This window comes from Moschus berezovskii, chromosome 2 (assembly GCF_049115385.1).
Source record: "Moschus berezovskii isolate FMDL1 chromosome 2, NW_MosBer_1.0, whole genome shotgun sequence".
Classification (NCBI taxonomy): Eukaryota; Metazoa; Chordata; class Mammalia; order Artiodactyla; family Moschidae; genus Moschus; species Moschus berezovskii.
The window spans coordinates 138,623,445-138,649,547 of record NC_142461.1 but is presented as its reverse complement, the minus strand read 5'-3'; the positions used below and the strand labels follow the sequence as shown (position 1 = coordinate 138,649,547).

General features: G+C 46.1%; 1 protein-coding gene and 1 long non-coding RNA gene across 3 annotated transcripts; one reads left to right on the top strand and one right to left on the bottom strand.

Annotated features, from left to right (window-relative positions):
- Nucleotides 1–1,895: 1,895 nt before the first annotated feature.
- Nucleotides 1,896–26,103, top strand: PTPN18 (protein tyrosine phosphatase non-receptor type 18). Its single transcript, XM_055397323.2, has 15 exons — nt 1,896–8,554; nt 10,848–10,956; nt 11,226–11,302; nt 11,382–11,477; nt 11,584–11,622; nt 21,416–21,484; nt 22,223–22,285; nt 22,488–22,630; nt 23,031–23,097; nt 23,176–23,253; nt 23,347–23,436; nt 23,690–23,778; nt 24,442–24,650; nt 25,081–25,155; nt 25,367–26,103. The coding sequence occupies exons 1-15, from the start codon at nt 8,462–8,464 to the stop codon at nt 25,432–25,434; spliced, it is 1,365 nt and encodes a 454-aa protein (XP_055253298.1). The 5' UTR covers nt 1,896–8,461; the 3' UTR covers nt 25,435–26,103.
- Nucleotides 11,345–24,630, bottom strand: LOC129537669 (uncharacterized). 2 transcript variants are annotated; one of them, XR_008682074.2, is made up of 5 exons: nt 24,491–24,630; nt 23,024–23,233; nt 19,100–19,159; nt 14,010–14,262; nt 11,345–12,205 (listed from the first exon to the last, which is right to left on the bottom strand). It is a non-coding gene; the product is annotated as an uncharacterized LOC129537669 (long non-coding RNA). The 2 variants fall into 2 exon arrangements; XR_016036026.1 differs by lacking the exon at nt 14,010–14,262.

The window sequence follows — 26,103 nt, the reverse complement described above, 5'->3', positions numbered from 1 at the left end:
ACCCCATGGACTGCAGCACGCCAGGCCTCCCTGTCCATCACCAACTCCCAGAGTTTACTCAAACTCACGTCCATTGAGTCCATGACGCCATCCAACCATCTCATCCTCTGTCGTCCCCTAAGCACCAGGGTCTTTTCAGAGAGTCACTTTGCATCAGGTGGGCAAAGTATTGGAGTTTCAGCTTCAGCATCAGTCCTTCCAATGAATATTCAGTGTTGATGTCCTTTACGATGGACTGGTTGGATCTCTTTGCAGTCCAAGGGACTCTTAAGAATCATCTCCGACACCACAGTTCAAAATCATCAATTCTTTGGTGCTCACCTTTCTTTATAGTCCAACTCTCACATCCATACCTGAATACTGGAAACACCATAGCTTTGACTAGATGGACCTTTGCTAGCAAAGTAATGTCTGCTTTTTAACGTGCTGTCTAGTTTGGTCATAACTTTTCTTCCAAGGAGCAAGCGTCTTATAATTTCATGGCTGCAGTCACCATCTGCAGTGATTTTGGAACCCCCAAAAATAAAGTCTGTCACTGTTTCCACTGGTTCTCCATCTATTTGGCATGAAGTGATTGGACCAGATGCCATGACCTTAGTTTTCTGAATGTTGAGCTTTAAGCCAACTTTTTCACTCTCCTCTTTCACTTTGATCAAGAGTCTTGTTAGTTCTTCTTCACTTCTGCCATAAGGGTGGTGTCATCTGCATATCTGAGGTTATTGATATTTCTCCTGGCAGTCTTGATTCCAGCTTGTGCTTCATCCAGCCCAGCATTTCTCATGATGTACTCTGCATGTAAGTTAAATAAGCAGGGTGACAATATACAGCCTTGACATACTCCTTTCCCGATTTGGAACCAGTCTATTGTTCCATGACCAGTTCTAACTGTTGCTTCCTGACCTGCATACAGATTTCTCAAGAGGCAGTTTAGGTGTCTGGTATTTCCATCTCTTTAAGGATTTTCCACAGTTTCTTGTGATCCACACAGTTAAAGGCTTGACATAGTCAATAAAGCAGAAATGTTTTTCTGGAACTCTCTTGCTCTTTTGATGATCCAGTGGATGTTGGCAATTTGATCGCTGGTTCCTCTTTTCTAAAACCAGCTTGAACATCTGGAAGTTCATGGTTCACATACTGGCTTGGAGAATTTTGAGCATTACTTTCCTAGCGTGTGAGATGAGTGCAGTTATGCGGTAGTTTGAGCATTCTTTGGCATTGCCTTTCTTTGGGATTGGAATGAAAACTGACCTTTTCCAGTCTTGTGGCCACTGCTGAGTTTTCCAAAATTGCGGGCATATTGAGTGCAGCACTTTCACAGCATCATCTTTTCAGATTTGAAATAGCTCAGCTGGAATTCCATCACCTCCACTAGCTTTGTTCATAGTGATGCTTCCTAAGGCCCACTTGACTTCACATTCCAGGATGTCTGGCTCTAGGTGAGTGATCACACCATCATGATTATATGGGTTGTGATGATCTTTTTTATATACTTCTTCTGTGTATTCTTTCCATCTCTGAACATATTTTGCTTCTGTTAGGTCTGTACCATTTCTGTCCTTTATTGTGCCCATCTTTGCATGAAATGTTCCCTTGGTATCTTTAATTTTCTTGAAGAGATCTCTAGTCTTTCCAGTTCTATTGTTTTCCTCTATTTCTTTGCACTGATCACTGCTGCTGCTGCTAAGTTGCTTCAGTCGTGTCCAACTCTTTGCAGCCCCGTAGACGGCAGCCCACCAGGCTCCCCTGACCCTGGGATTCTCCAGGCAAGAACACTGGAGTGGGCTGCCATTTCGTTCTCCAGTGCATGAAAGTGAAAAGTGAAAGTGAAGTTGCTCAGTTGTGTCCTACCCTTAGCGACGCTATGGACTGCAGCCTACCAGGCTCCTCCATCCATGGGATTTTCCAGGCAAGAGTACTGGAGTGGGGTGCCATTGCCTTCTCTGACACTGATCCCTGAGGAAGGCTTTTTTTATCTCTCCTTGCTGTTCTTTGAAACTCTGTTTTCAAATGGGTGTATCTCGCCTTTTCTCCTTTGCCTTTCGCTTCTTTTCATAGCTGTTTGTGAGGCCTCATCAGACATCCGTTTTTCTTTATTGCATTTCTGTTTCTTGGGATGGTTTTGATCCATGACTCCTGTATGATGTCCTAAACCTCCATAGTTCTTCAGGCACTCTATCAGATCTAATCCCTTGAATCTGTTTGTTACTTCCACTGTATAATCATAAGGGATTTGATTTAAATCATACTTGGGAATGGTCTAGTGGTTTTCCCTACTTTCTTCAATTTAAGTCTGAATTTGGCAATAAGGAGTTCATGATGTGAGCTACAGTCAGCTCCCAGTCTTGTTTTTGCTGACTGTTTAGAGCTTCTCCATCTTTGGCTGCAAAGAATATAATCAATCTGATTTTGGTATTGACCATCTGGTGATGTCCATGTGTAGAGTCTTCTCTTGTGTTGTTGGAAGAGGGTGTTTGCTATGACCAGTGCGGTCTCTTGACAAAACTCTATAACCTTTACCCTGCTTCATTCTGTCCTTCAAGGCCAAACTTGTCTGTTATTCTGAGTATCTCTTGACTTCCTACTTTTGCATTCCAGTCCCCTATAATGAAAAGGACATCTTTTTTGGGTGTTAGTTCTAGAAGATCTTGTGGGTCTTCATAGAACCGTTCAGCTTCTTCAGCATTACTTGTTCGGGCATAGACTTGAATTACTGTGAAATTGAATGGTTTGCCTTGGAAGTGAATAGAGATCATTCTGTCATTTTTTGAGACTGCATCCAAGTACTGCATTTTGGACTCTTGTTGACCGTGGTGGCTATTCCATTTCTTCTAAGGGATTCTTGCCCACAGTAGTAGATATAATGGTCATCTGAGTTCAGTTTACCCATTCCAGTCCATTTTATTTCGCTGATTCCTAAAATGTAGACATTCACTCTTGCCATCTCCTGTTTGACCACTTCCAATTTGCCTTGATTCATGGACCTAACATTCCAGATTCCTATGCAATATTCCTCTTTATAGCATCGAACCTTGCTTTCATTACTAATCCACAACTGGGTGTTGTTTTTGCTTTGGCTCCATCTGTTCATTCTTTCTGGAGTTATTTCTCCACTGATCTCCAGTATCCTATCTTTTTGCCTTTTCATGCTGTTCATGGGGTTCTCAAGGCAAGAATACTGAAGTGGTTTGCCATTTCCTTCAGTGAACCACGTTCTGTCAGACCTCTCCACCATGACCCTTCTGTCTTAGGTGGCCCTACACAGCATGGCTCATATTTTCATTGAGTTAGACAGGGCTGTGATTCATGTGATTAGATTGGTTAGTTTTGTGATTGTGGTTTTCAGTCTGAAGTGAAGTCGCTCAGTAGTGTCTGACTCTTTGTGACCCCATGGACTGTAGCCTACCAGGCTTCTCTGTCCATGGGATTCTCCAGGCAAGAATACTGGAGTGGGTTACCATTTCCTTTTCCAGGGGATTTTCCCAACCCAGGGATCGAACCAGGGTCTCCTGCATTGGAGGCAGACGCTCTAACCTCTGAGCCACAGGGAACCCAGGGATCGAACCCGGGTCTCCTGCATTGGAGGCAGACGGTCTAACCTCTGAGCCACAGGGAAGCCCATATTTCTTTGAACCCCTTTTTTTTCGGGGCGGCAAGAATACTAGAGTGGGTTGCAATTCCCTTCTCCAGGAGATCTTCCTGACCCAGGAATTGAACCTGGGTCTCCCGCACTGTAGGCAGATGCTTTACCTTCTGAGCCACTAGGGAAGTCGGTTTTTCAGTCTGTCTGCCTTCAAATGGAAAAGGATAAGAGGCTTATGCAAGCTTTCTCATGGGAGAGAGTAACTGAGGGGGAAACTGGGTCTTGTTCTGATGGGCGGGGCCATGCTCACTAAAACTTTAATCCAGTTTTCTGTCGATGGGTGGAGCTATGTTCCCTCCCTGTTATTTACCTGGGGCCAAACTATGGTGGAGATAATGATGACCTCCTTCAAAAGGCCCCAGGCATGTACTGCTACGCTCAGTGCCTCAAACCCTGCGGCAGGCCACCTCCGACCCACACCTCTGCCGGAGACTCCTGGATACTCAACGGGCAAGTCTGGGTCAGTCTCTTGTGGGGTCACTGCTTCTTGTTACTGGGTCCTGGTATGCACAAGGTTCTGTTTGTGTCCTCCAAGAATCTGTTTCCCAGGCCTTTGTAAGTTCTGGCAGCTCTGTGGTGGGGTTAATGGCGACCTCCTCCAAGAGGGCTTATGCCATACCCAAGTCAGCTGCACCCACAGCCCCTGCTCCTGTGGCAGTCCACTGCTGACCCGTACCTCCACAGGAGACAGTCAAACACAGACACACACCCCATATCCAAGATCAGAGAAGCCCCAGCAAGACAGTAGGCCCTGGAGCAGCGCCTGCGCGGCACTGGAGCAGCTGTGAGGAGATACCCCAAGTCCAAGGGCAGAGAAGCCCCAGCAAGATGGTAGGAGGGGCAAATTCATGTTTAGAATCAAACCCCGTACTCGCCAGAGATGCACAGCGCGCTCAAATCAACCTTGTGCACCAGGCCCAGAGACTCCACAGAGTCTGGCAGTCATGTAGTCTTGAGACACGGGCACCGGCAGGGAGAAACAGTCTGCCAGCAGGGCATTGTGGCCACCTTGACTTCATCTTGTTTGTCAGGTCACCACAATGGGCCACTTAACAATATGCCATGAGCCCCGTGTGGACCCTCACAGTGTACACCATATTTTCTTTATCCGTCAGTTTATGAAATTTGGTTTCTCACTTTGGGGCTGTTTTGAATAATGCTGCTGTGAGCACTTATGTTCTCGTAACTTTTTTCTTTATAATTTATTCAGTTAGGAAATTGATTTGTCTTGTATAGTTTCCAGAGTGTGGAATAAAAGCCCTCCCAAAGGCAGTTACCACCAGTCACTGGTGAAGGCAAACTGCCATTTATAACTGGAGTGAGTGGCATTTTTCTGTTTGCCAAATGGGCCAATAAGTAAGCCCACTCAACCAAAGGTTCTTAACAGAGTAGAGCAGTGGGAGAATTTTTTCAAATTTCTTCTTCCCTCTTGTGGCCTAGTTAAAAAAGGAAGTCAGAGAAGAACTTTTCAGTGGGGATTTCAGTAATCTCAGACTGTCTCCTCACAGGCTTTCTAGGTGAAGGTGATATCTCCTGCTGAAAACTTAGGATTTCCCCTTTGTAACAACAGCCTAGGCTGGGCTCTGCACAGTATTGTGAAAGCTTCCCTGAGCACCTTCCAGCACCCTATCCTCTTGGCTGTGTTGCTGGCCTCTGAGCTGGCAAGCAGGCGGCAGACTGGCATGTGGGTGCTGGAGTGCCCAGGGCCTGCAGGACAGTGTCAGTTGCTCCCACTGCTTGCCGCCTGGAGTGTGTGCAAGAGGGCCAGCAGCAGCAGTGAGCCCCACTGCAAGAACACAGCTTGCAGTTCTCTGGGAGAGTGGAGAGGGGTGAGCCGGGGCTGCTGGAGGAGGTCTTGGTGGTCTTTCCACCCCCTACACCCAGCGCCTGAGCTGAGTGGAGGGCATGCCAGGAGAATCTGGATGTTGAAGAGACATGGAGGCGTGGCCAGTGTCGGGATGGCGGTCCGCTTAACAAGAGGAGGACATAGAGTGGGGCGGGGAGGAGGGTGTGCAGGTGTGGGTGGATGTGCAGCCGGAAACCGTGAACCATGCTCGAAGCATGGCAGGAGGACTGAAGTCCCAGCCACTCTGTTCACAGGCCAGGTAGGCAGATAGATCCCCAAACAAGGAGACAGACACATAAAGCCCTGGTAAGACAGCTGCTGCTGCTGCTAAGTCACTCCAGTCGTGTCCGACTCTGTGTGACCCCATAGACGGAAGCCCACCAGGCTCCCCCGTCCCTGGGATTCTCCAGGCAAGAACACTGGAGTGGGTTGCCATTTCCTTCTCCAATGTGTGATAGTGAAGTCGCTCAGTCGTGTCCGACCCTCAGCAACCCCACAGACTGCAGCCTACCAGGCTCCTCCATCCATGGGATTTTCCAGGCAATAGTACTGGAGTGGCTTGCCATTGCCTTCTCCGTGGTAAGACAGACTTCCACATAAAATCCAAGGCAGAGACAGACTACACAGCAGGATAGCCAAACCGATGGACAGATTCTTAGGTGGGAAAATGACCAGCGAGGCATCCAGAGAGACCTGTGTTCAGACACACAGACACCTCTCCCCTCCCACCCTGCTTCCAGCCAACTGAAAGACAGAACCCCTCAAGAACAGACAAAGCACCACAACTGGGCAGAGAGACAGTCAGTGGAAAGACATCCTACTACCCATTCAACTATCCAGCCAGACCTTCAGCTTGACAGACTTAACTCTGCCAGTAAGACAGACCCCAGCCTATCAGAAAGGTGCTCAGGATAGACAGATGTCCCCTAAACCAGGGGGACAGACAGACACCCCATCCTGTTTGACAAACACACCCTCAGCCCCTAGTGGAACAGAGATCCCCCAGCTAGCCAGAATCCATTTGCTGCATTAGCTGCCCTGCCTTCCGGTCACCACTGTAGATACACAGGGCTCACTGACCCTCAGTGTTGCCTCTGGTCTCCAGGTCGCCAGTTTCCTGTGACTATTGACATCCAATGACATTCACTACTAGCAGGGTTCAGAAAGGCCTTTTGTGATCCGCAGTGGATGTTCCCCCTTTACTCTGGTGTCCACTGTCCCCACATGATTGCCATTAGTGTCCATGATTACTCGGGCTCAAGTGCCTCTGTGACTCATCCAGTGGACCTCCATATTTTCTCAAAGTTCACTGATGCTTCTTTATCTCACCACCCTGAGTCCAACAACTGAGTCCTGAGACCATCCATGATTTCTCAGTGATTACACTGAGATTCACTATCGAGCCCTGGTTGCTGCTGCTGCTAAGTCACTTCAGTCGTGTCCGACTCTGTGTGACCCCAGAGACAGAAGCCCACCAGGCTCCCCCTTCCCTGGGATTCTCCAGGCAAAACACTGGAGTGGGTTGCCCTGGTTAGGGGTCCTCAATGAAGTTCCCTGACTTTTTTGACCCCTCAATTACTTAGTAAACTAACTCCAAGTCCCAGTGGCTCCCTGGTTACTTTCAGTCTCTCACTGACCTCCCAGTAACTGCCCCTGACATGACAGTTTCCATGAACATCCAAGGAACTCTCACTGGCCTGCAATAAACTCACAACGTCCATCCTCGGTGGTCACTACTGACCTTTGAAGTTTCAAAGATGACAGTGAGTCCACAGTGACTCGATCCCTCAATAAGTGAAACATCCCTACTGACCTGCTTTTTGCCTTCTCAGTCACTTAAACCGGGATTGGCAACCTACAGCCTGCAGCCCACCAAAGAAAAAACTGTGACACATGAAAGTCCACCAATAAAGTTTGGAATATAGCCATGCACATCCCTTTACATATGGCCTATGGTTGCTTTCACCCTGCCTGTTGAAGCTGAGTGGCTGGAACAAGAACCAGAGACCCTAGTCCTTTAAGAAACAGTTTGCCTGTCTGCGACAACATTCTGATAACTCCCTAATGAATTAGGTTCACACTCCTTACCTCCAAAGTAAAGGAAGGGCTAGCCCATCTACACTGACCGGCCCTTGGCAGGGGCCCGTGGCTCCTCCCTACTCTCCAGCCTTCCCCTTGGTGGCCCTAGGGCAGCAGCTATCCTCAGGCCTTCTCCGCATTTTCTGAAGATGACAGTATGAGGATGAAAAAAATTCCTTAGAAGCGTTGAGAACATCTGGAGCCGAATCCCAAAACCTCAGTTGTGTTTCCTGGAAGTTTTATGGTTGAGATTCTCAAATTAGGATGATCCTGGCTCCCTCAGCTCCTCCCGGCCCGACCCAGAAAAAGAAGGAACCTCAAGAAATTCTGTCTTTCCCACAGCTCAGGTGCCCGGGTGTCGTTTCGCCCCGCGGCTACCTCTTCCAACCTCCCTTGGACTCCGCCCGAGCGCAGAGCGGGGTAAGGTCTCCACATAGGGTTTCCCGGTTAGGAATTTCAGCTCAATCCAGGCAGCCACCCTGGTTGGGATCCGGACACAGTCCAGTTCCCACAAGACCGTGCCCTGGAGGCTGGGCGAGGGCGTGCAGCTATTCGCCCTCCCAGGGCGTGGACCCCGCGCCCAAGCTAGAGGAGGTGTCCGTAGGACCACAGGGACTCAGCCAGCCCGCGCGGAGACAACAAAACGGAAACGCCGGCGCAGTTTTCTAGCCCCAAGCAGAGCCAGGGCAGCCTGGCGCCCTCAGTCCGGGAGCCTGTGGGCGGGGCTGGGGCGAGCTCTGAGTGTCATTGGCCGAGGGGCGCGCCCCGTCTGCCGCTGCGCGCTCCCATTGGCCGGCGAGATCCGAGGCGGGGCCTCGGCTGCTTTCAGCGGAGTCTGCCTCAGCCGAGAGCGCGGAGCGCAGCAGGTGGACTGCGCCTCACTCCCAGGCGGCGCCATGAGCCGCAGTTTGGATGCGGCGCGGAGCTTCGTGGAGCAGCTGGAGGCACTGGGCGGCAGGGATGGGGTGGTCTTCGCCGGCGAGTTCAGCGTGAGTGGGCGAGTGTGGACTGCCGAGCTCCTGCTCCTCGCCCTGGACAGTCCGGATCTCTGTTCTGTGCACCCTGCTGCACTTTGCTTCTCTCTCGGCGTCCAGGGTCGAGTTCTCACTTGGACATCTGTGTTTTTCTCTCCCCAGCGCCTCTCTGTCGCACTCTCTCCCTGCCTGTCTTCACCCTCTGCCTGCAGAGCCCCAGAGGGCGAAGTCCACGGCCGGCCCGGGCGGGGCCGCACACGCCCTCGGGTCCCTGCGCCCTCGCTGCGCTCCCGGGACCATCGGGTTGCTGAGCGGAGAAGGCGGGCGCTCACGCGATGCCCGGCCGCTGCAGGCGACCCGGTGGTCACTGTCACTACTGTGGTCCTGGGGAGGAAGGGGCTGGGAAAAGAGGAACCTAGAGGCCCCGCGTCGGTGAGGATATGGACGCCAGTTCTTACAGACGATGTGGCCTGAGGCGCTTTATCCGGTCTCTCTGGCCTCTGTTTCTCCTAGGGTGAAATGTGACGAAACTGACCTGAGGATTAAAATAGCCACTGTGGGTAAAGCGCGCTTAGCACATCTTGAGCGCTTACTTTATAGGCGCCTTTATCACTAGTTATAAATAATCCTAAACTTTACATTGGGGTAGTGCAAGCCATATGTAAGGAGTGCTAATGCAGCAGCGTCGTAGGTATCGCACTGTACAAATACTGAGATATTTTAAATATAATAACATAGAAACGTGTTAGAATCATACATGGTGACATCTCAAATTTAGAAATGTCTGATAAATACATGTAAGTAATAAATGACTATATAATCATTAAGTACAATAGAAATAGAGAACAGATTTATGAAATAATTGTATTAGTAAATATAAAATACATAGTGTATATGTATAAATATGGTCATAAACTATAGTTTACACATTGATTTCATAGAACAGTAGAATAAACATAAATATAAAATGAGCAGTTATTCAAGGTTCTAAGAAAGTATGTCTGTTCTACAAATATAAATATTATATATAAGAAATGTGTAATAAATACAGAATATATAATTTATTCAATATGAAAATGTGCATAATAAATGCAGACATATAATACCCAGGCAGTACATGTCCATCCAGGTCTGGGTCCAGTATGGGACAGTGAGCAGTGCTGAGGACCCCTATGCAGAAGCTAGGTGGTGAGCAGTGCCTGTCGCTGGAGGCCACCTTCCTGCAATCTCCTGCACTCACCGGAGTCTTCCAAGGCCTCTCTGGGCCTTGGTTTCCTCATCTACATAGTAGAAATATCCACAGTGGTATCCACTGCAGAAATGTGTCCATGAAGACTTAAATGACCTACCTGATGGGTGTAAGAACACTTAGAATGGTGGCTTGCACTCATGGTGGCTTGGTAGGTGTTATTTATTATTGTCATGATTATGAATACCTGATGATGATGGCAATACTATTCACTGACCATAATAATCTAACAGTATTAAAGCACCTAATAGTATCTACATAAGTAATGTTATACATTTAATTCATATACATTGTATATTATCCTCTTATGTATCATGTTTTGTTATATTAAGTACATAATATATTACAATTATTGTGCACCATAAGATGTAAATACACACTGAGGGTATGGGGACAGGTGAGGGTCTCAGTCCAACACTCAGTCACCCACTCCCTGGGTGTCACTTTCAGAAAGTCACTCACACATGTGGTGCCTCAGCTTTCTTACCTGCACAATGGGGAGTCAATAATACCCACTTCGGAGGGACTTGCAGATAGTTCAGTGCCCTTGCACAGGGCTTAGCGTAGAGAGGGCACGCTGAATGGCTACTGTTACTGAATCAATATAATTAGTAGGCTCTACACTATCTGGACGCTGGAGAAGGCAATGGCAAGCCACTCCAGTACTATTGCCTAGAAAATCCCATGGATGGAGGAGCCTGGTAGGCTGCAGTCCGTGGGGTCGCTAAGGGTCGGACACGACTGAGCGACTTCACTTTCACTTTTCACTTTCACACATTGGAGAAGGAAATGGCACCCCACTCCAGTGTTCTTGCCTGGAGAATCCCAGGGACGGGGGAGCCTGGTGGGCTGCCGTCTGTGGGGTCGCACAGAGTCGGACGCGGCTGGAGCGACTCAGCAGCAGCAGCAGCAGCAGCAGCGCACTTTCTGGCCGCAGCACCCACCTTTCATAGGCCACATGCCGCATGCCCCTGCGAGAACCTCAGTGTCCCAGGACTCTGATCTGGCTCCTCTCTCTCTCTCTTCCCACCCCCGGTCTTCTTGCGGCCCTCCCATCAGGACATCCTGGCCCGCTCAGCCGCCTGGAAGACGGAAAGCGTGTGCTCAACGGAGGCCGGCAGTCGACCCGAGAACGTGAGGAAGAACCGCTATAAGGATGTGCTGCCTTGTGAGTCGGGGGTGGGGGTGGGGCCTCCGGAGGAGTCGGTGCCCCCACCCCGTGGGATCCAGGTGCTAGCCAGGGTCCCTGTGTCCTACCGGGTTCCCAGAGCTCTCCCTCCCAGAGCCTTGCTGTGGCTGCATTTCCCCCCAGCATCCCACCAGTGCACCTCAATGGGATCCCCCAAGGTGTGCCATCCCCTGCTGGCTTTCATCTCGGAGGCCATCAGGACCCCTGTCACCCACAAAATCCATGTTTCTCACTTCTCCTGCTGGCAGACGATCAGACACGAGTGATCCTTTCGCTGCTCCAGGAAGAGGGACATGGCGACTACATCAATGGCAACTTCATCAGGGTCAGGCTGGGAGTCAGGAAAGGGGCAGAGGTGGTGGAGGTGACAGCGGAACCTCGATAGTGAACTTAGCCTTTACCAGGGCACAGACGGAAGCCAGGCCTACATCGCCACGCAAGGACCCCTGCCTCACACCTTGCTAGACTTCTGGCGCCTCATCTGGGAATTTAGGGTCAAGGTCAGCTTTGGGGGGAGGGGGAGGTGTGGCCAGTATTCTGGGTCCTCCCTTGGCCCTGATAACTGCACCCCCTAAACTGATTCTCCTCCCTTACCCCTATCTCTAGGTCATCCTGATGGCCTGTCAGGAGATGGAGAATGGACGGGTAGGTGTGCTCAGCCTATCGAGTGCATGTCCTTTGCAGGAGACAGGAGAAATCTCACTAGCTATCCCCTGATCCCATGACTCAAGGGACTGGTTCTTGGAGTGACCCCCACTGTAGCTCTGCCAAGCCCACTATTACTGGCTTTAATTTTATGATATTTTTCCTTTTATTCGTGGGGCTCATCCCTCCAATGTTGAGCTTCAAGCCAACTTTTTCACTCTCCTCTTTCACTTTCATCAAGAGGCTTTTTAGTTCCTCTTCACTTTCTGCCATAAGGGTGGAGTCATCTGCATATCTGAGGTTATTGATATTTCTCCCGGCAATCTTGATTCCAGCTTGTGCTTCTTCCAGCCCAGCGTTCCTCATGATGTACTCTGCATTTCAGTTAAATAACCAGGGTGACAATATACAGCCTTGACGTACTCCTTTTCCTATTTGGAACCAGTCTGTTGTTCCATGTCCAGTTCTAACTGTTGCTTCCTGACCTGCATACAGGTTTCTCAAGAGGCAGGTCAAGTGGTCTGGTATTCCCATCTCTTTCAGAATTTTCCACAGTTTATTGTGATCCACACAGTTAAAAGACCTGGCATAGTCAATAAAGCAGAAATAGATGTTTTTTATGTCTACTTGTCCTATTATTTGCTGAAAGAGGAGTGTTGAGATTTCTAACTGTAATTTTTCATTTATCTATTTTTTCTTTCAGTTCTGTCAGTTTTGGCTTAAGTTACTTTAAAACTATAATTGAGTGCTTATACAGTCAGGATTATGTCTCCTGATGAATCAAGCCTGTTTTCAATATGTAATGTCTCTTTTATGACCCTTTCTCTGAAGTGTACTTTGGTATTAATATAGCCATTTAAACTTCCTTATATTAGAGTGTGCGTGATTATCTTTCTTATTCATTTACTTTTTAAAATCTCCGTTCAATTTCATTTTATTTTTTGTCCATACCGCGAGGCTTGAGGGATCTTAGTTCTCCAACCAGGGATTGAACCCGTGCTCCCTGCAATGGAAGCATGGAGTCCTGACCCCTGGACCATCATGGAATTCCTCATTTTTATTTTTAAATTGTTTCTTATAGCTGTCATTTTGTGGATACTTACTTTTTAAATCCAATCTGACAATCTCTGCCTTTAATTGGCGTAGTATTTAATGTGTTGGGCTTCCCTGGTGGCTCAGACGGTTAAGAATCTGTCTGTAATGCAGGAGACCTGGGTTTGATCCCTGGGTGGGGAAGATTCCCTGGAAAAAGGGAATGGCTATATACTCTAGTATTCTTGCCTGGAGAATTCCATGGACAGAGGAGCCTGGGGGGCTACAGTCCATGGGGTTGCAAAGAGTTGGACATGACTGAGCGGCTAACAATGTGTTGCTCCCTGGTGGTTCAGCAGTAAAGAATATACCTGTGATGCAGGAGTTTGATCCCTGGGTTGGGAAGATCCCTGGAGAAGTTAATGGTAATTCTCTCCAGTATTCTTGCCTGGAAAATCTCATGGACAGAGGAGCCTGATGGGTTATAGTCTATGGGGTCTCAAGAGTTGGACAAGACTTAGTGACTAAACCACCACCACCTTTAATGTGTCAGTGATGTGTATAAATCTATGATTTTGCTATTTGTTTTCTATTTGTTCCATCTGTTTTTGTTCCTTTCTTCTTTTCTGTCTTTTTTACTGAGGATTTTTATGACTCCATTTCATAGTCATTATTACCTTATTAGTTTTACCTCTGTATTATGTGCTTGTGTGTTTAGTGAAATATGTACTTATCACTGTTCCGTTCCGTTCAGTTCCGTCGCTCAGTCGTGTCCGACTCTATGCGACCACGTGGACTGTAGCCTACCAGGCTTCTCCGTCCATGGGATTCTCCAGGCAAGAATACTGGAGTGGGTTACCGTTTCCTTCTCCAGGGGATCTGTACTTATCACAGTCTGTGTTCAAATACTATTATTATACCATTTCAGGTAAAATGTGAGAACTTTACAACAGCATATTTCAATTTTCTCTTTCTATGCTTCAGGCTATTGTTGCCACAGGTTTAGTTCTAAATTTAAAATATACTACACAACATACTGCTATTATTTTCATATAGATTAAAAAAATTTATTGAGATATAATTCATCCATCTAAAGTGTGCAATTCAGTTGTTTTTAGTATATTCCTGAGTTATACAACCATCACCACAATAAACTTTAGACTATTTTCATCACCCCATAAAGAAACCCTATATCCATTAGCAGTCATACTCCATTTCCTGCCAAACTCCATCCTAAGCAACTACTAATCTATCTGCTCTATTAGATTTGCCCACTCTGGACTTTCATATAACTGCAGTCATGACACATCTTTGAGTGGCTTCAAACACTAAGGTAGTGTCTTTAAGGTTCATACCTAGTGTAGCATGTGTTGACCGAGCCACCAGGGAAGCCCATGTCAATACTTCAGTCCTTCCTGTTGCTGGATCACATTCCGGTTTATATTTCCACGGCTCAGTCGGTAAAGGATTCGCTTGCAAAGTGGGAGACCTGACTTTGGTCCCTGGGTTGGGAAGCTCCCCTGGAGGAGGGCATGGCAACCCACTCCAGTATTCTTGCCTGGAGAATCTGCATGGACAGAAGAGTCTGCCAGGCTGCAGTCCATGGGGCTGCAAAGAGTTGGACATGACTGAGCGACTAAGCACACACAGCACAATCACTTTATGAAATCTGAGCTATTTCCACTTTTTGGTGATTATGAAAGTGGCTGCTATAAATGTTCATGTGCAAGCTTCTGTACAGAAGTATGTTTGCATTTCTCGTCATTACATACCTAGAAGTGGAATTGTTGGGTCATATGGTAAGCTTTATTTTTTAACATTTTGAGGACCTGCCAAACTGTTTTCCAGTTTACATTTCAACCAGTAATGTATGAGTCTTCCAATTTCTCTACATTCTTACCAAAATTTGTTATTTTTGTCTTTTTCATTATAGCCATCCTGTTGAATATGAAGTGGTATTCACTGTGTCTTTCTTTTTTCAGTTGTGGTAAAACATAACATAAATTTTGCCATTTTAATTATTTCAAATGCACAATTTAGAAACATTAAGTACATTCACAATGTTTCAAACCATTATCAATATCCAATTCCAGAACTTGTTCATCATCCAAAACAGAAACTATCCATTTAATAATTACTTCCCCTTTACTCTTCCTGTGACTTCCCTGGTGGCTCAGATGGCAGAGCATCTGCCTACAATGTGGGAGAACCGGGTTCAATCCCTGGGTTGGGAAGATCCTCTGGAGAAGGAAATGGCAACCCACTCCAGTACTCTTGCCTAGAAAATCCCATGGACGGAGGAGCCTGGTGGGCTACCGTCCATGGGGTTGCAAAGAGTCGGACACACTGAGCGACTGAACTAAAACTAAACTACTCTTCCTGTAGCTCTTGGTAGCCTTTATTTTACTTTCTGACTTTATTAATTTACCTATTCTAGGTACCTCATATCAGTGGAATCATATAATACCTGTCCTTTTGTGTCTGACTTATTTCATTTATCATGTTTTCAAGGTTCATCCATGTTGCAGAGAGAATCAAAATTTCATTCACTTTAAGGCTGAATAACATTTTGTTTTATATTTATATCGCATTTTGTTTGTCCATTCATTTGTTGATAGACATTGGGGTTGTTTCTACCTTTCGATTATTGTGATAATGCTGCTATAAATATTAATATATAAGTATATATTAATTATATACTTATAATATATATACTTGTTTTCAATTTTTTTGGATAGTAGAATTAACTACTGGATCATGTGGCAATGCTGTCTTTAATGTTTTTGCTTTGTTTTCCACCGTGGCTGCACCACTTTATATTCTCACCAAATGCACAAGGGTTCCATTTTTTTCCATACACTCACCAAGATATATGTTACTTTTTGTTTTTTAGCCATCCAGTACTCTTGCCTAGAAAATCCCATGGATGGAGGAGCCTGGTAGGCTGCAGTCCATGCGGTCGCTACGAGTCAGACATGACTGAGCGACTTCATTTTCCCTTTTCACTTTCACACATTGGAGAAGGAAATGGCAACCCACTCCAGTGTTCTTGCCTGGAGAATCCCAGGGACGGGGGAGCCTGATGGGCTGCTGTCTATGGGGTCACACAGAGTTGGACACGACTGAAGTGACTTAGCAGCAGCAGCAGCAATGGGTGGGAAGTGGTGTCTCATGGTTTTGGTCTGCATTTGCCTAATGATGTGGATTTACCAAGTATCTTTTCATGTGCTTATTTTTCCATTTGTATGTCTTCTTTGGACAAGTATTTGTTTAGGTCCTTTACCATTGTTTAATTGGACTGTCTTTTTATTATTGGAGAATTCTTCTGAATACAAGTCCCTTATCAGTATATGATTTACAAATATTTGTCTCATTGTGTGGGTGTCTTTTCATTTTCTTTAGTGTCCTTTGAAGCACAAACATTTTATAAGTTTGAAGACTTCCAATCTATTGTTTTGATGTACTTTTGGTGCTGTTTATAACACGTCATTGTCTAACCAGAGGTCAAAAAGATTTACTCCTATGTTTTCTTCTAGGTGTTTTATGCTTAGGTCTCTGATTCATTTTCGAGTTAATTTTTGTATATGCTGTAATATAAGGGATCCAAATTCATTGTTTATAGATATCCAGTTGTTCCAGTACTACTTGTTAAGACTGCCCTCTCCACTGGATGGCCTTGGTCCTTTGTTGAAAATCAACTGACTGATCATACACGTAAAGGTTTATTTCTGGACTGTCAATTCTATTCCATTGATTGTAGTACTATGCCAATATTACATGTTGTAGGTCTGTAGTTAAGTGTTGAAATCAAGAAGTGTAGGTCTTCCAAATTTGTTCTATTTTCAAGATTGTTTTGTCTATTCTTGGTCACTTGCTGTGCAGAAAAGAGTTAACATGGCAAGCCTAAGTGCTTATGCTCAGAAAGGCCTTCCTGCAAGGTTGGCTCTTAACTGGAAATCCAATTTCCAATAAGAGTGGCCCCCTTTGCCTAAAGTATTTATATAAGCAATGTGTCTAGGTGACAGTAGGTTTATATGACAGCTGCTTTCCTTCTGGAGTCTGAGGTTTTGGCCCATGCTAGTCAGAGGTGCCTACATACCCCATAGAGTCCCCCAGTAAAAACCTTGGGCACTGAATTCCTAAGGAGCTTCCCTGTGGACGTTTCACATGTGTGGGCACAACTCATAGCTGGAGGAGTTAAGCACATCCTAAGTGACTCTACTGGGTGAAGACCCTTGGAAGCTGGCACCTTGTTTTCTGCAGCCTTCACCCTGTGCGCCTTTTCCCTTTGCCAGTTTATTCTGTATCCTTTCATTGTGATAAATTGTAGCCATGAGTACAACTCTGTACAGAGTCCTGTGAATCCTCCTATTGAATCATCAAACCTGAGGGCAGCCTTGGGTATCCACAACACATTTATTGCTGTTAACATATTAATTTTAAGATCAGCTTGCCAATATCATAAAAAAGCCTAGGATTTCGATAAGGATTGCACTGAATCTATCAATTCAGGGTAGATATTGCAAACAACAGTTTTCTTTACATGAAAATACAGTTGATTTTTCTGTATTGAGTTTGTATTCTGAACCTTGCTGAACTCACTTTTTAGCTCTAATATACTCTGTGTGTGTGTATTCTTCAGGGTTTTTAATATATGATTTCTATAGGGTTTTCCCAGTGGCTAGAATCTGCCTGCAATGTCGGAGACCCAGGTTCGATTCCTGGGTCAGAAAGATCCCCTGGAGAAGGGAATGGCTACCTGCTCCAGTATTCTTGTCTGGAAAAATCAGAGGAGTCTGGCGGGCTACGTTCCATGGGGTCACAGAGTCGGACACGACTGAGAGATTAACACTTTATCTAATATCACTTTTATATATAACATCATGCTGTCTGCAAGTTGAGATAGTTTTGTCTCTTCCAATCTGGGTAACTTCCCTTTCTTTCTTCTTCCTTCCCATCTTTTTTCTTTCCTGTCCTTTTCTTTCTTCCTCCATCCCACCTCCTCTCCTTTCTTTGCCTCATTTTTTTTTTCCTGATTGCACTGGTTACAACTTCTAGTTCGAAATTGTTCAGAAGTAGAAAATGCAAACATCTTTGTCTTGTTCCTGATTTTAAGCACAAACTATTCAGTCTTTCAACATTAAGTGTTAAGTTACCTGTAGGTTTTTTTTAAAATTAAAAAGCAAAACCAACTTGTTGTTGGTTTTGCTTTTTAATTTAAAATGAGGAATTTCTTTTCTATGTCTAGTGCCTTTCATGTTTTTATTATGAAAGGTACTGGATTTTGTTTATTTTTCTGCATCTCTTGAGATGATCATATGTTTCTGTTTTATTTTCTGTTATTATGGTATATGACATTGATTGACTTTCATATCTTGAGCCAGTCTTGTGTACTGTGTATAATCTTTTGTTAATGATTCTTCTGTCTATATTCTTGAGATGTTGAATAGTTTTCTTGTGATATCTGTCTGGTTTTGATACCAGAGTAATACTGGTCTCATAAAATATTCCTTCTTCAAATTTTTAGAAAAATTTGTGAAGGATTGCTATTCCTTCTTTTTTGGTAAAATTCACTAGATTATCTTTTAAAGATGTTAAAAATGAGAAATACCTTTTGTATTTAGCTACATATTTACCTTTTTCTTTATTCTTCATCCCTTTGTGTAGGTCATTATCCCACCTGATATCATGTTTCTTTTGTATAAAAAGCTTACTTTTTTTTTTTGTTAAAGAAGAAATCAGAATTTTATTTATTTATTTTGGCCTCACCATGCAGCATGTGGGATATTAGTTCCCAACCAGGGATCAAACCCATGCCCCCTGCAGTGGAAATGCAGAGTCTTAACCACTGAACCACTAGGGAAGTTCCTGAAAAGCTTACTTAAATATTTCTCATAGTGCAGTTTTGCTTATGATAAAGTCTTTCGGCTTTTGTCTGAATTTTTAATTTTAGCATTTTTAGGGCATAACACCATTGACCTCTGGCTTGCAAGCTTCTGACAAAATTCTGCTGTCATTCTTATTTCTCAAATTTAATATCTTTTTGTGTATGATGGTTTTAAGATTTTTTTTTTATTATGATTTTTCAGCAATTTGACCATGATCTAACTTGGTGTTAATAATCCTTGGATTATTCTCCTTATGGTTCATTGACCTTTCTGGGTCTGCGGGTTCATAGTTTCATGAAATTTAGAAAAATTTCCAGCTATTATTTCTTCAAAAATAGTTTCCATTCTCCCGTCTCCTCTCCTTCTGAACTCCAGGTACACATACATTAGGCCACTTGATATAGTTCCACAGATATCTGATTCTGTTAGTTTTTTTCCTCCACTTTTTCTCTTTTTTACTTTTAATAGTTTCTATTGCTATGCCTTTGTATTCACTTATCTTCTGGTATCTAATCTGCTATTAAAAAAATTATTTATTTGGCTATTCCAGATCTTACCTGCGGTACTCAGGATCTTCAGGTTGTGGTGTGTGGGTCTAGTTCCCTGATCCAGGCCCCCTGTGTTGGGAGATAGAGATTTAGTCACTGGACCACCAGGGAAGCCCCTAATCTGTGATTAGACAGTGAATTTTTATCATATTCTTTTCCATATGGTTTATCACAGGATACTGAATATAGTTCCCTGTGCTTTATAGTAAGACCTTGTTTATCCATTCTATATATAATAGTTTGCATTTGCTAATCCCACACCACTCCCGATTGTTCCCTCCACACCCCCTTTCCCCCAGTTTTTAGAAGTCTGTTCTCTGTGTTCATGAGTCTGTTTCTCTTTTGTAGATAAGTTCATTTGTGTCAGATTTTAGATTTCACATGTAAGTGATATCATATGGTATTTGTCTTTTCTTTCTGACTTACTTTCCTTAGTATGATAATCTCTAGGTCCATTCATGTTGCTGAAAATGGCATTATTTCATTCTTTTTTTATGGATGAGTATATTGTGTGTGTATATATATATACATATATATGTATATCTCCTTTATCCATTCATCTGCCAATTGACATTTAGGTTGTTTCCATATCTTGGCTATTGTGAGTACTGCTACTATGAACACAGTGTGCATGTATCTTCTCAGATTATAGTTTAGTCCAAATATATGCTGAGGGGTAGGATTTCTGGATCATATAGCAACTCTTTTTAGTTTTTAAAGAACCTGCATACTGTTTTCCATAGTGGCTGCACCAATTTACATTCCCAACAGCAATGTATGGGGGTTCTCTTTTCTCCACACCCTCATCAGCATTTGTTATTTGTAGACTTTTTACTGATGGCCATTCTGACTAGTGTGAGGTGGTACCTCATTGTAATTTTAATTTGCATTTCTCTAATAATTACCAGTGTTGAACATCTTTTCATGTACCTTAGATAGTGAATTTTTTATTTCATATATTTTATTTTTCCTCTCTAGAAGCTCCACTTAGGTCTTTTTATATCTTTTTTTCCATCACATTCCTGTTTCTCCTTTTCATCTTTGAACGTATTTATAAAGCCGTCTTAAAGTCTTTGTGTGCTTTTTCCTCATCTGTATTGGGTCTTTTCCTATTGACTGACTTATCTCCTGGGTGTAGGTCATATTTTTTGCTGCTTTGTATGTCTAGTGAATTTTTATTGGATGCTTAATATTTTAAATTTTACACTTGCTAAGTTGCTTGGATCATGTCTGACTCTTTATGACCCTATGGACTATAGCCTGCCAGGCTCCTCTGTCCATGGAGATTCTCCAGGCAATGCTGGAGTGGGTTGCCATTCCGTCCTCCAGGGCATCTTCCCAGAGATCAAACCCGCATCTCTTATGTATCCTGCATTGCCAGGTGGGTTATTTACAATTAGTGCCACATGGGAAGCCCAAATTTTACACAAGTATTGATAAATTTTAATCTTGTTTTTTTCCTTTAAAAAGAAACTTTTTAAAAAAAGTGTTGGAACTTTTTTTGGAAGGCAGTTATTTTTGGGTATTTGATCATTTTAAGGTTTATTTTTAAGCTTTTTAAGGGTACGTCTAAAGAAGCCTTTATTCTAGAACTAAGTTCATTCTACTTACTAATGTGTGGTGTCTTGTTCCTTACTGAATGCCCTTTTTAATCAGGTCTCTACTCTGGCTGGAGGAAATGTAAATTATTTCTGTTCCATTGTGAGCTCTAGGAAATGTTCATGTTATAGTTCCATAGCTATTATGCTTTCATGGGAAGTTATTCTTTCCTAGCTTCATGGGGTTTCGTATCAATGTGCCCACATTATTATCAGCTAAAGACTCAAGGGGACCCCATGCAGACTTCTGGTATTCTTTGCTTTTGTTTGCATAGCACTTTTCTTTCAAGAACTCTGTCTTGGCCTCCCTGAGCCAAGATTTCTGGTTTCTCGGCTAGTGGGATCATCAGACCCTTCCTGGTCTGCAGCCTGGTTACTGCTTCTAGGCAGTAAGCTTGAGAACTCATAGGGTTTCACTCATGTGTTTCCCTTTGTTCAGTGATCACAATCCTGCAAATGCATGTGGACCAGGGTCTGAAAATAGTGGCTCATACATTTTTTTCCAGGTTTTTAGTTGCTTACAGTAGGAGAATATTCTGGACTGTCTTCCTCCTGCACAGTCAGAAGCTTACATCTCCACTCAGTCTGTTTAATCTGATGAGATTCTGCTGCTCTCTGCTTCCACCAGCAAGCTGGGCTGTTCCAAGGGGCTGTACATATGTTAATATGAACTCTGAGGCAGACTCCCCCTCTTCAGTCCCTGCCCTTTTCCCCTTGTCTTTTGCAGAAAAAGTGTGAGCGTTATTGGGCCCTACAACAGGAACCACTGCAGATTGGGCCTTTCTGCATCACTCTGGTGAGTTGGGGCAGAGGTGGGAACAGCACTTTATGGAGTCCTGGATTTTGTCTTTCACAGAAGATTCTGAGTGGAAAGCTTCTGGGCTGGGCTTGAAAGGATGAACAGTTTCCCCACAGTCCCCCTCACACTGCAGGGAGCTCTCTGGTATTAGCCTGCAAATAGTCAGAACTCATTATACACTGATTTTACATTTTAACTACTATCATGGTTATCTCTGCAAATATAAATGTACCTGGTTAGGTTCTTAAAATTCTTATTTCCTTACCATTTCAAAAGAACTCAGAAAAATCTCTCATAGGTTATAAAAACAATTGGTAATAATAAATACAAGCAAACTTTTGTTTTAAAACAAAAGATATTTCTTTCTTTCACTGTAAATGAGCTTGTTGGAACTAGCTCATAGTTTCTCTTTCTCCCTTATGTAAAATGTTTCCTTCAAAGAAGTCATGGGGGATATTTGGACTAACTGAATTTTTAGAAATAGGTGGGTTTTTTTTTTTTTTTGGTGGGGGGAGGTAGGGGGGAAGACTGTGTTGCACGACTTGTAGGATCTCAGTTCCCTGACTAGGGACTGAACCAGGCCATGGCAGTAAAAGCCCAGAATCCTAACTGCTAGGCCACCAGGGAGCTCCTTTTTAAAAATTTTTAATCAGAAATGCTGTTTCCTGAAAATGTGTCTTTTGGCACCTGTGATCTCTTTTCTCCGCCCTCTTCCCACATGCCCCATATCCACAGACAAGGGAGATGTGGCTGAATCCAGACATCACACTCAGGATCCTGCAGGTCACCTTCCAGAAGGTACTGAAAGGGGAGGAGGAGACTTCCACATGGTGTCTCTGCTTTCTTATCTGTAAAATGGGCATTAACAATAGTACCCTTCTCTTTAGTTATTATCTGTTTCATTTAAATGGAAGATGTGGAGAATAGGGCTGACATGAAATAGTTGCTCAATATATGCTTTTCTTTTTTTATTCTTTGCCTCTCATTTTCCTTGTTTCAGGAATCCCGCTCAGTGTCCCAGCTGCAGTATATGTCCTGGCCAGACAGAGGAGTCCCCAGCAATCCTGACCATGTGCTCGCCATGGTTGAGGAAGCTCGGCACCTCCAGGGATCTGGTCCCAACCCTCTCTGTGTCCACTGCAGGTTTAATAAATGGGCTTTATGGGGATCTGGTGAGACAGAGGGGATGGTAGTTGGGGAGGGAGGCAGGGGAGAATAGTGCATGACTTGGAGTCAGTTTTGCAGTTTCTTGAATGCCTATTTTAAGAAACTTGAGGCCACACTTGCTAAAGTTGCAACTGAAATTGTCAGTATTTATTGAGCACAGACTGTCTGCTGGGGAATAAGTACACAGCTGATGCTAAACAAATATCAGCAATTAAAAAGTTTTTCCTTTCAAATTATAACCTGGGATACTGGGAACCAAAAAGTGCTGCAGGGTCCCCTCCATTAAATAAGCCCTTCACCCCCCACCCCAAATGTCCCCTTTAAAATGGGTTGCAGGAAGGCCCTGATTGAGCTCATTCTGATTCTTACTTGTCAGTGCTGGCTGCGGGCGAACAGGTGTCCTGTGCACTGTGGATTACGTGAGACAGTTGCTTCTGACCCAGGTATGAAGAGGGCATGCGCGTGATGCGTGCGTCCTGTGCCCACGAGGTCCTTCTCATGTGCCCGTCTCTCTGCCCTAGATGATCCCACCTAATTTCAGCCTCTTCAGTGTGGTCCTCGAGATTCGGAAGCAGCGGCCTATGGCCATACAGACAGAGGTGTGAGCAGGGTCTCCCCATTCCAAGGACACATGCCTCCTGCTCTTGTCTTCCCTTCTCAATGACCTGTCTTCCCCCTACCCACCACCCCAGGAGCAGTACAGGTTCCTGTACCACACGGTGGCTCAGATGTTTCTCTCAGCACTACAGAATGCCAGCGCTCATTACCAGAGCCTCAAGGAGGTACCAAGGCCCCCTTCCGACCCTCAGACCAGGACTCAGAGGAGGTCCACGGCCACCACTCTAGGAGCATCTTGCCCTTGGGCTCCTTCCAGGAGCAGGGACTGACTCTGATATCTACCTTTGTCACCCTCCTTGCTTCCTTATCAGCGTGTCTCCTCTTAAGCTCCCCCACAGAGACCACAGTGATCTGCACTAGGAGCCTGGACAGTGTCCTCTGAAGCCTCATGCCCTTCCCCTCCTGTCTTTCCCCCAGAATTGTGTCCCACTCTACGATGACGCCCTCTCCCTCCGGACTTCCCAGACCCTGAATGCCATCGCCCGCCCATCCAGCGGAGTCCTCAGGTACCTAGCCCCATCCCCGGAGTCTTCCCTTTCCAGTTTCTTCTTTTTGGAGGCTAGCCCTTTCCTCACCCTCGAAACACTGGCGCCATCCTTGTCGTTCAGTTCACCAAATATTCACCAGCCCTTTCTTTGAACTGAGCTCTGGGAACCTTTCCGACGATGATTCCTTAATACCAGAGATGGCACTGCCTCTGCCCCTACCCCTACCTTCCGGTGTCAGTACTTTCCTCCTTCCCCCCAAGTCATTAACTCAGCAGATATTTCTTGATGCTGCCCAACTGTCAGGCCTCATATCTGGCGCGGCAGACTTCAGCCCTTGGTCTGAGACAGCGCTCCATTTTGAGACTTTCCCTTCCTTCCCTTTAGATGTCACTTCCTCATGCATTTCTTCAGTAAACAACTGCACAGAAATGACCACTCCTCAATAACACCTCGCCCCATTCACCCGCCAGCTGGACCCTTCCTTCATGCACCCAACCTGCTGGGCCCTAGGGACACAGAAACGAGACCCCCTTCCCCAGCGGCCAACCACCTCAGCGCTCCTTCACTGCGAGCCGCCTCGGGCGGGAAGGAAGCGGTGGTTTGCTCGCCCAGCGAGCGGCCCCCTCCCTCCCCCGCCTAGGCGCTGCAGTTTCACTTCCTCCCCGCCCTCCCCACCCGCAGGAGCATCTCGGTGCCCGGGCCTCCGGCCCTCTCCATGGCCGACACTTACGCGGTGGTACAGAAGCGTGCGGCCCCCGTGGGCACCGGGGCGGGCGCGGGCGCGCGGGCGCGCGGCACGGAGGACACGCCGCTCTACAGCCAGGTGACGCCGCGCGCCTGGCGGCCCCCGGCGCAGCCCGAGGACGCGCGCGGCGCGCAGCCGGGCCGCGGTGAGTCTCGGAGGCCGGGGGCGGGGCTGGGTTGGCTCGGCCCCAGCCCGTTCCTCCCGATCCTCTCCGGCTAGGTTCTGGAGAGCCTGGAGGCCGCGATGACCTCCCCTCCCCCCAGCTCGAGTCTGGCCGGGGCACGCCCTGGAGGGCTGAGGTTCGGGCTTCCCCGGCCGTGCCTCCAGGACTGTTGCCTGTCCTCAGGTCACGCCCGGAAGCGTCTCGGGCCACGCCGTGGTCTCTGGCCCGGCCGCAGCCTCTGACCCGCTCCCCAGGTCTGGGCAGAGGGCTCCGTCTTGGTTACGCCCCCGGCCACGCCCCTGCCCGCTGGGCCCGGACCCGCAGCCCCCAGCGCGCCTTCTGGGGCAGGGAGGATGCCGGAATTTGAAGGGCCATCTGAGTTGACCTGTTCGGGGTGGTTTTCTGCCCGCAGTTCCTGTTGACGAAGGCCTGGCTGGGCCTGGCGCCTATGAGGACGTGGCGGATGGAGCTCAGACCGGTGGGCTAGGTAAGTCAGATAACCTGGGTTGCTGGGGCCATTTGCAGTTGCGACGGGGGTGGGGCGGGGATGGTGGCAGGGGACGCACATCCTCAGAGCCCTGTGGATGTGGCTGTCGCAAACCAGGAGGGTCTGGGCCTGAGAATGATTTTCCACCGGTTGCCTTCCTATCCACACCCCAGCTTCTCTTATGAGCCTTATGGTGCCCTTCCTCTTCCAGGCTTTAACCTGCGCATTGGGAGGCCTAAAGGACCCCGAGATCCGCCTGCTGAATGGACCCGGGTGTGAGCGCTGCTCCCCTGCCTGTCTGTTGCTCCACATGGGTGCCTGGACTGCTGAGGGTCATGCTCTGCTTTAGGAAGTGTTGGGAATGGGGGTGCTGGGCTGAATCAAAATAAACGTTTCTCAGCGTGGAAGATTGGGGCTCTGCCTTAGTGATTATAGCATTCAAGGCACTGAAACCACGCTCAAGTCCCTGTGTCCTTATCTTTTGAAGTAAAATGCTGACTCAAGAGTTAATGATTTGGAAATGTGAAGATGTAGAAACAAAGAATAGTTGTTGAGCTAGAAAACTGGTAACAATTTAGACTATAATTCTACCACATGGTAGAATCACTGAACTCCCAGTTTCCTGAAAGGGATAAAGACCTGACACACACTCCTAAGTTGTTTTTATAGGAAGCAGACCCCCACAAAATAAAAACTGCTGACAACAAGAACATAGACCCTCGACTGGTTGAAAGCAGAGGTTGAAGATGCTGAAACTACACCTTGATACCAACCAATCCAAGGACTGTCCATGAGCTTGGTCCATGATCACCCCCTGCTCCTTGAACACTATAAAACTCTTCACTACCCCCTCTAGGGTGGGTCACAAGGTATTCATGGCATTAGCCCACTGTGGCCCCCTTTGCCTGGCAAAACAATAAAAGCTACTCTTTTCTACTTCACCCAAAA

Excerpts from the sequence above, each read along its gene's own strand:
- PTPN18 (XM_055397323.2), top strand. The coding sequence starts at position 8,462 with ATGAGCCGCAGTTTGGATGCGGCGCGGAGCTTCGTGGAGCAGCTGGAG. Across the intron at positions 11,478-11,583 it reads TCTGGGAATTTAGGGTCAAG|GTCATCCTGATGGCCTGTCA; the intron begins GTCAGCTTTGGG and ends CCCTATCTCTAG. Across the intron at positions 23,437-23,689 it reads ATTACCAGAGCCTCAAGGAG|AATTGTGTCCCACTCTACGA; the intron begins GTACCAAGGCCC and ends TCTTTCCCCCAG.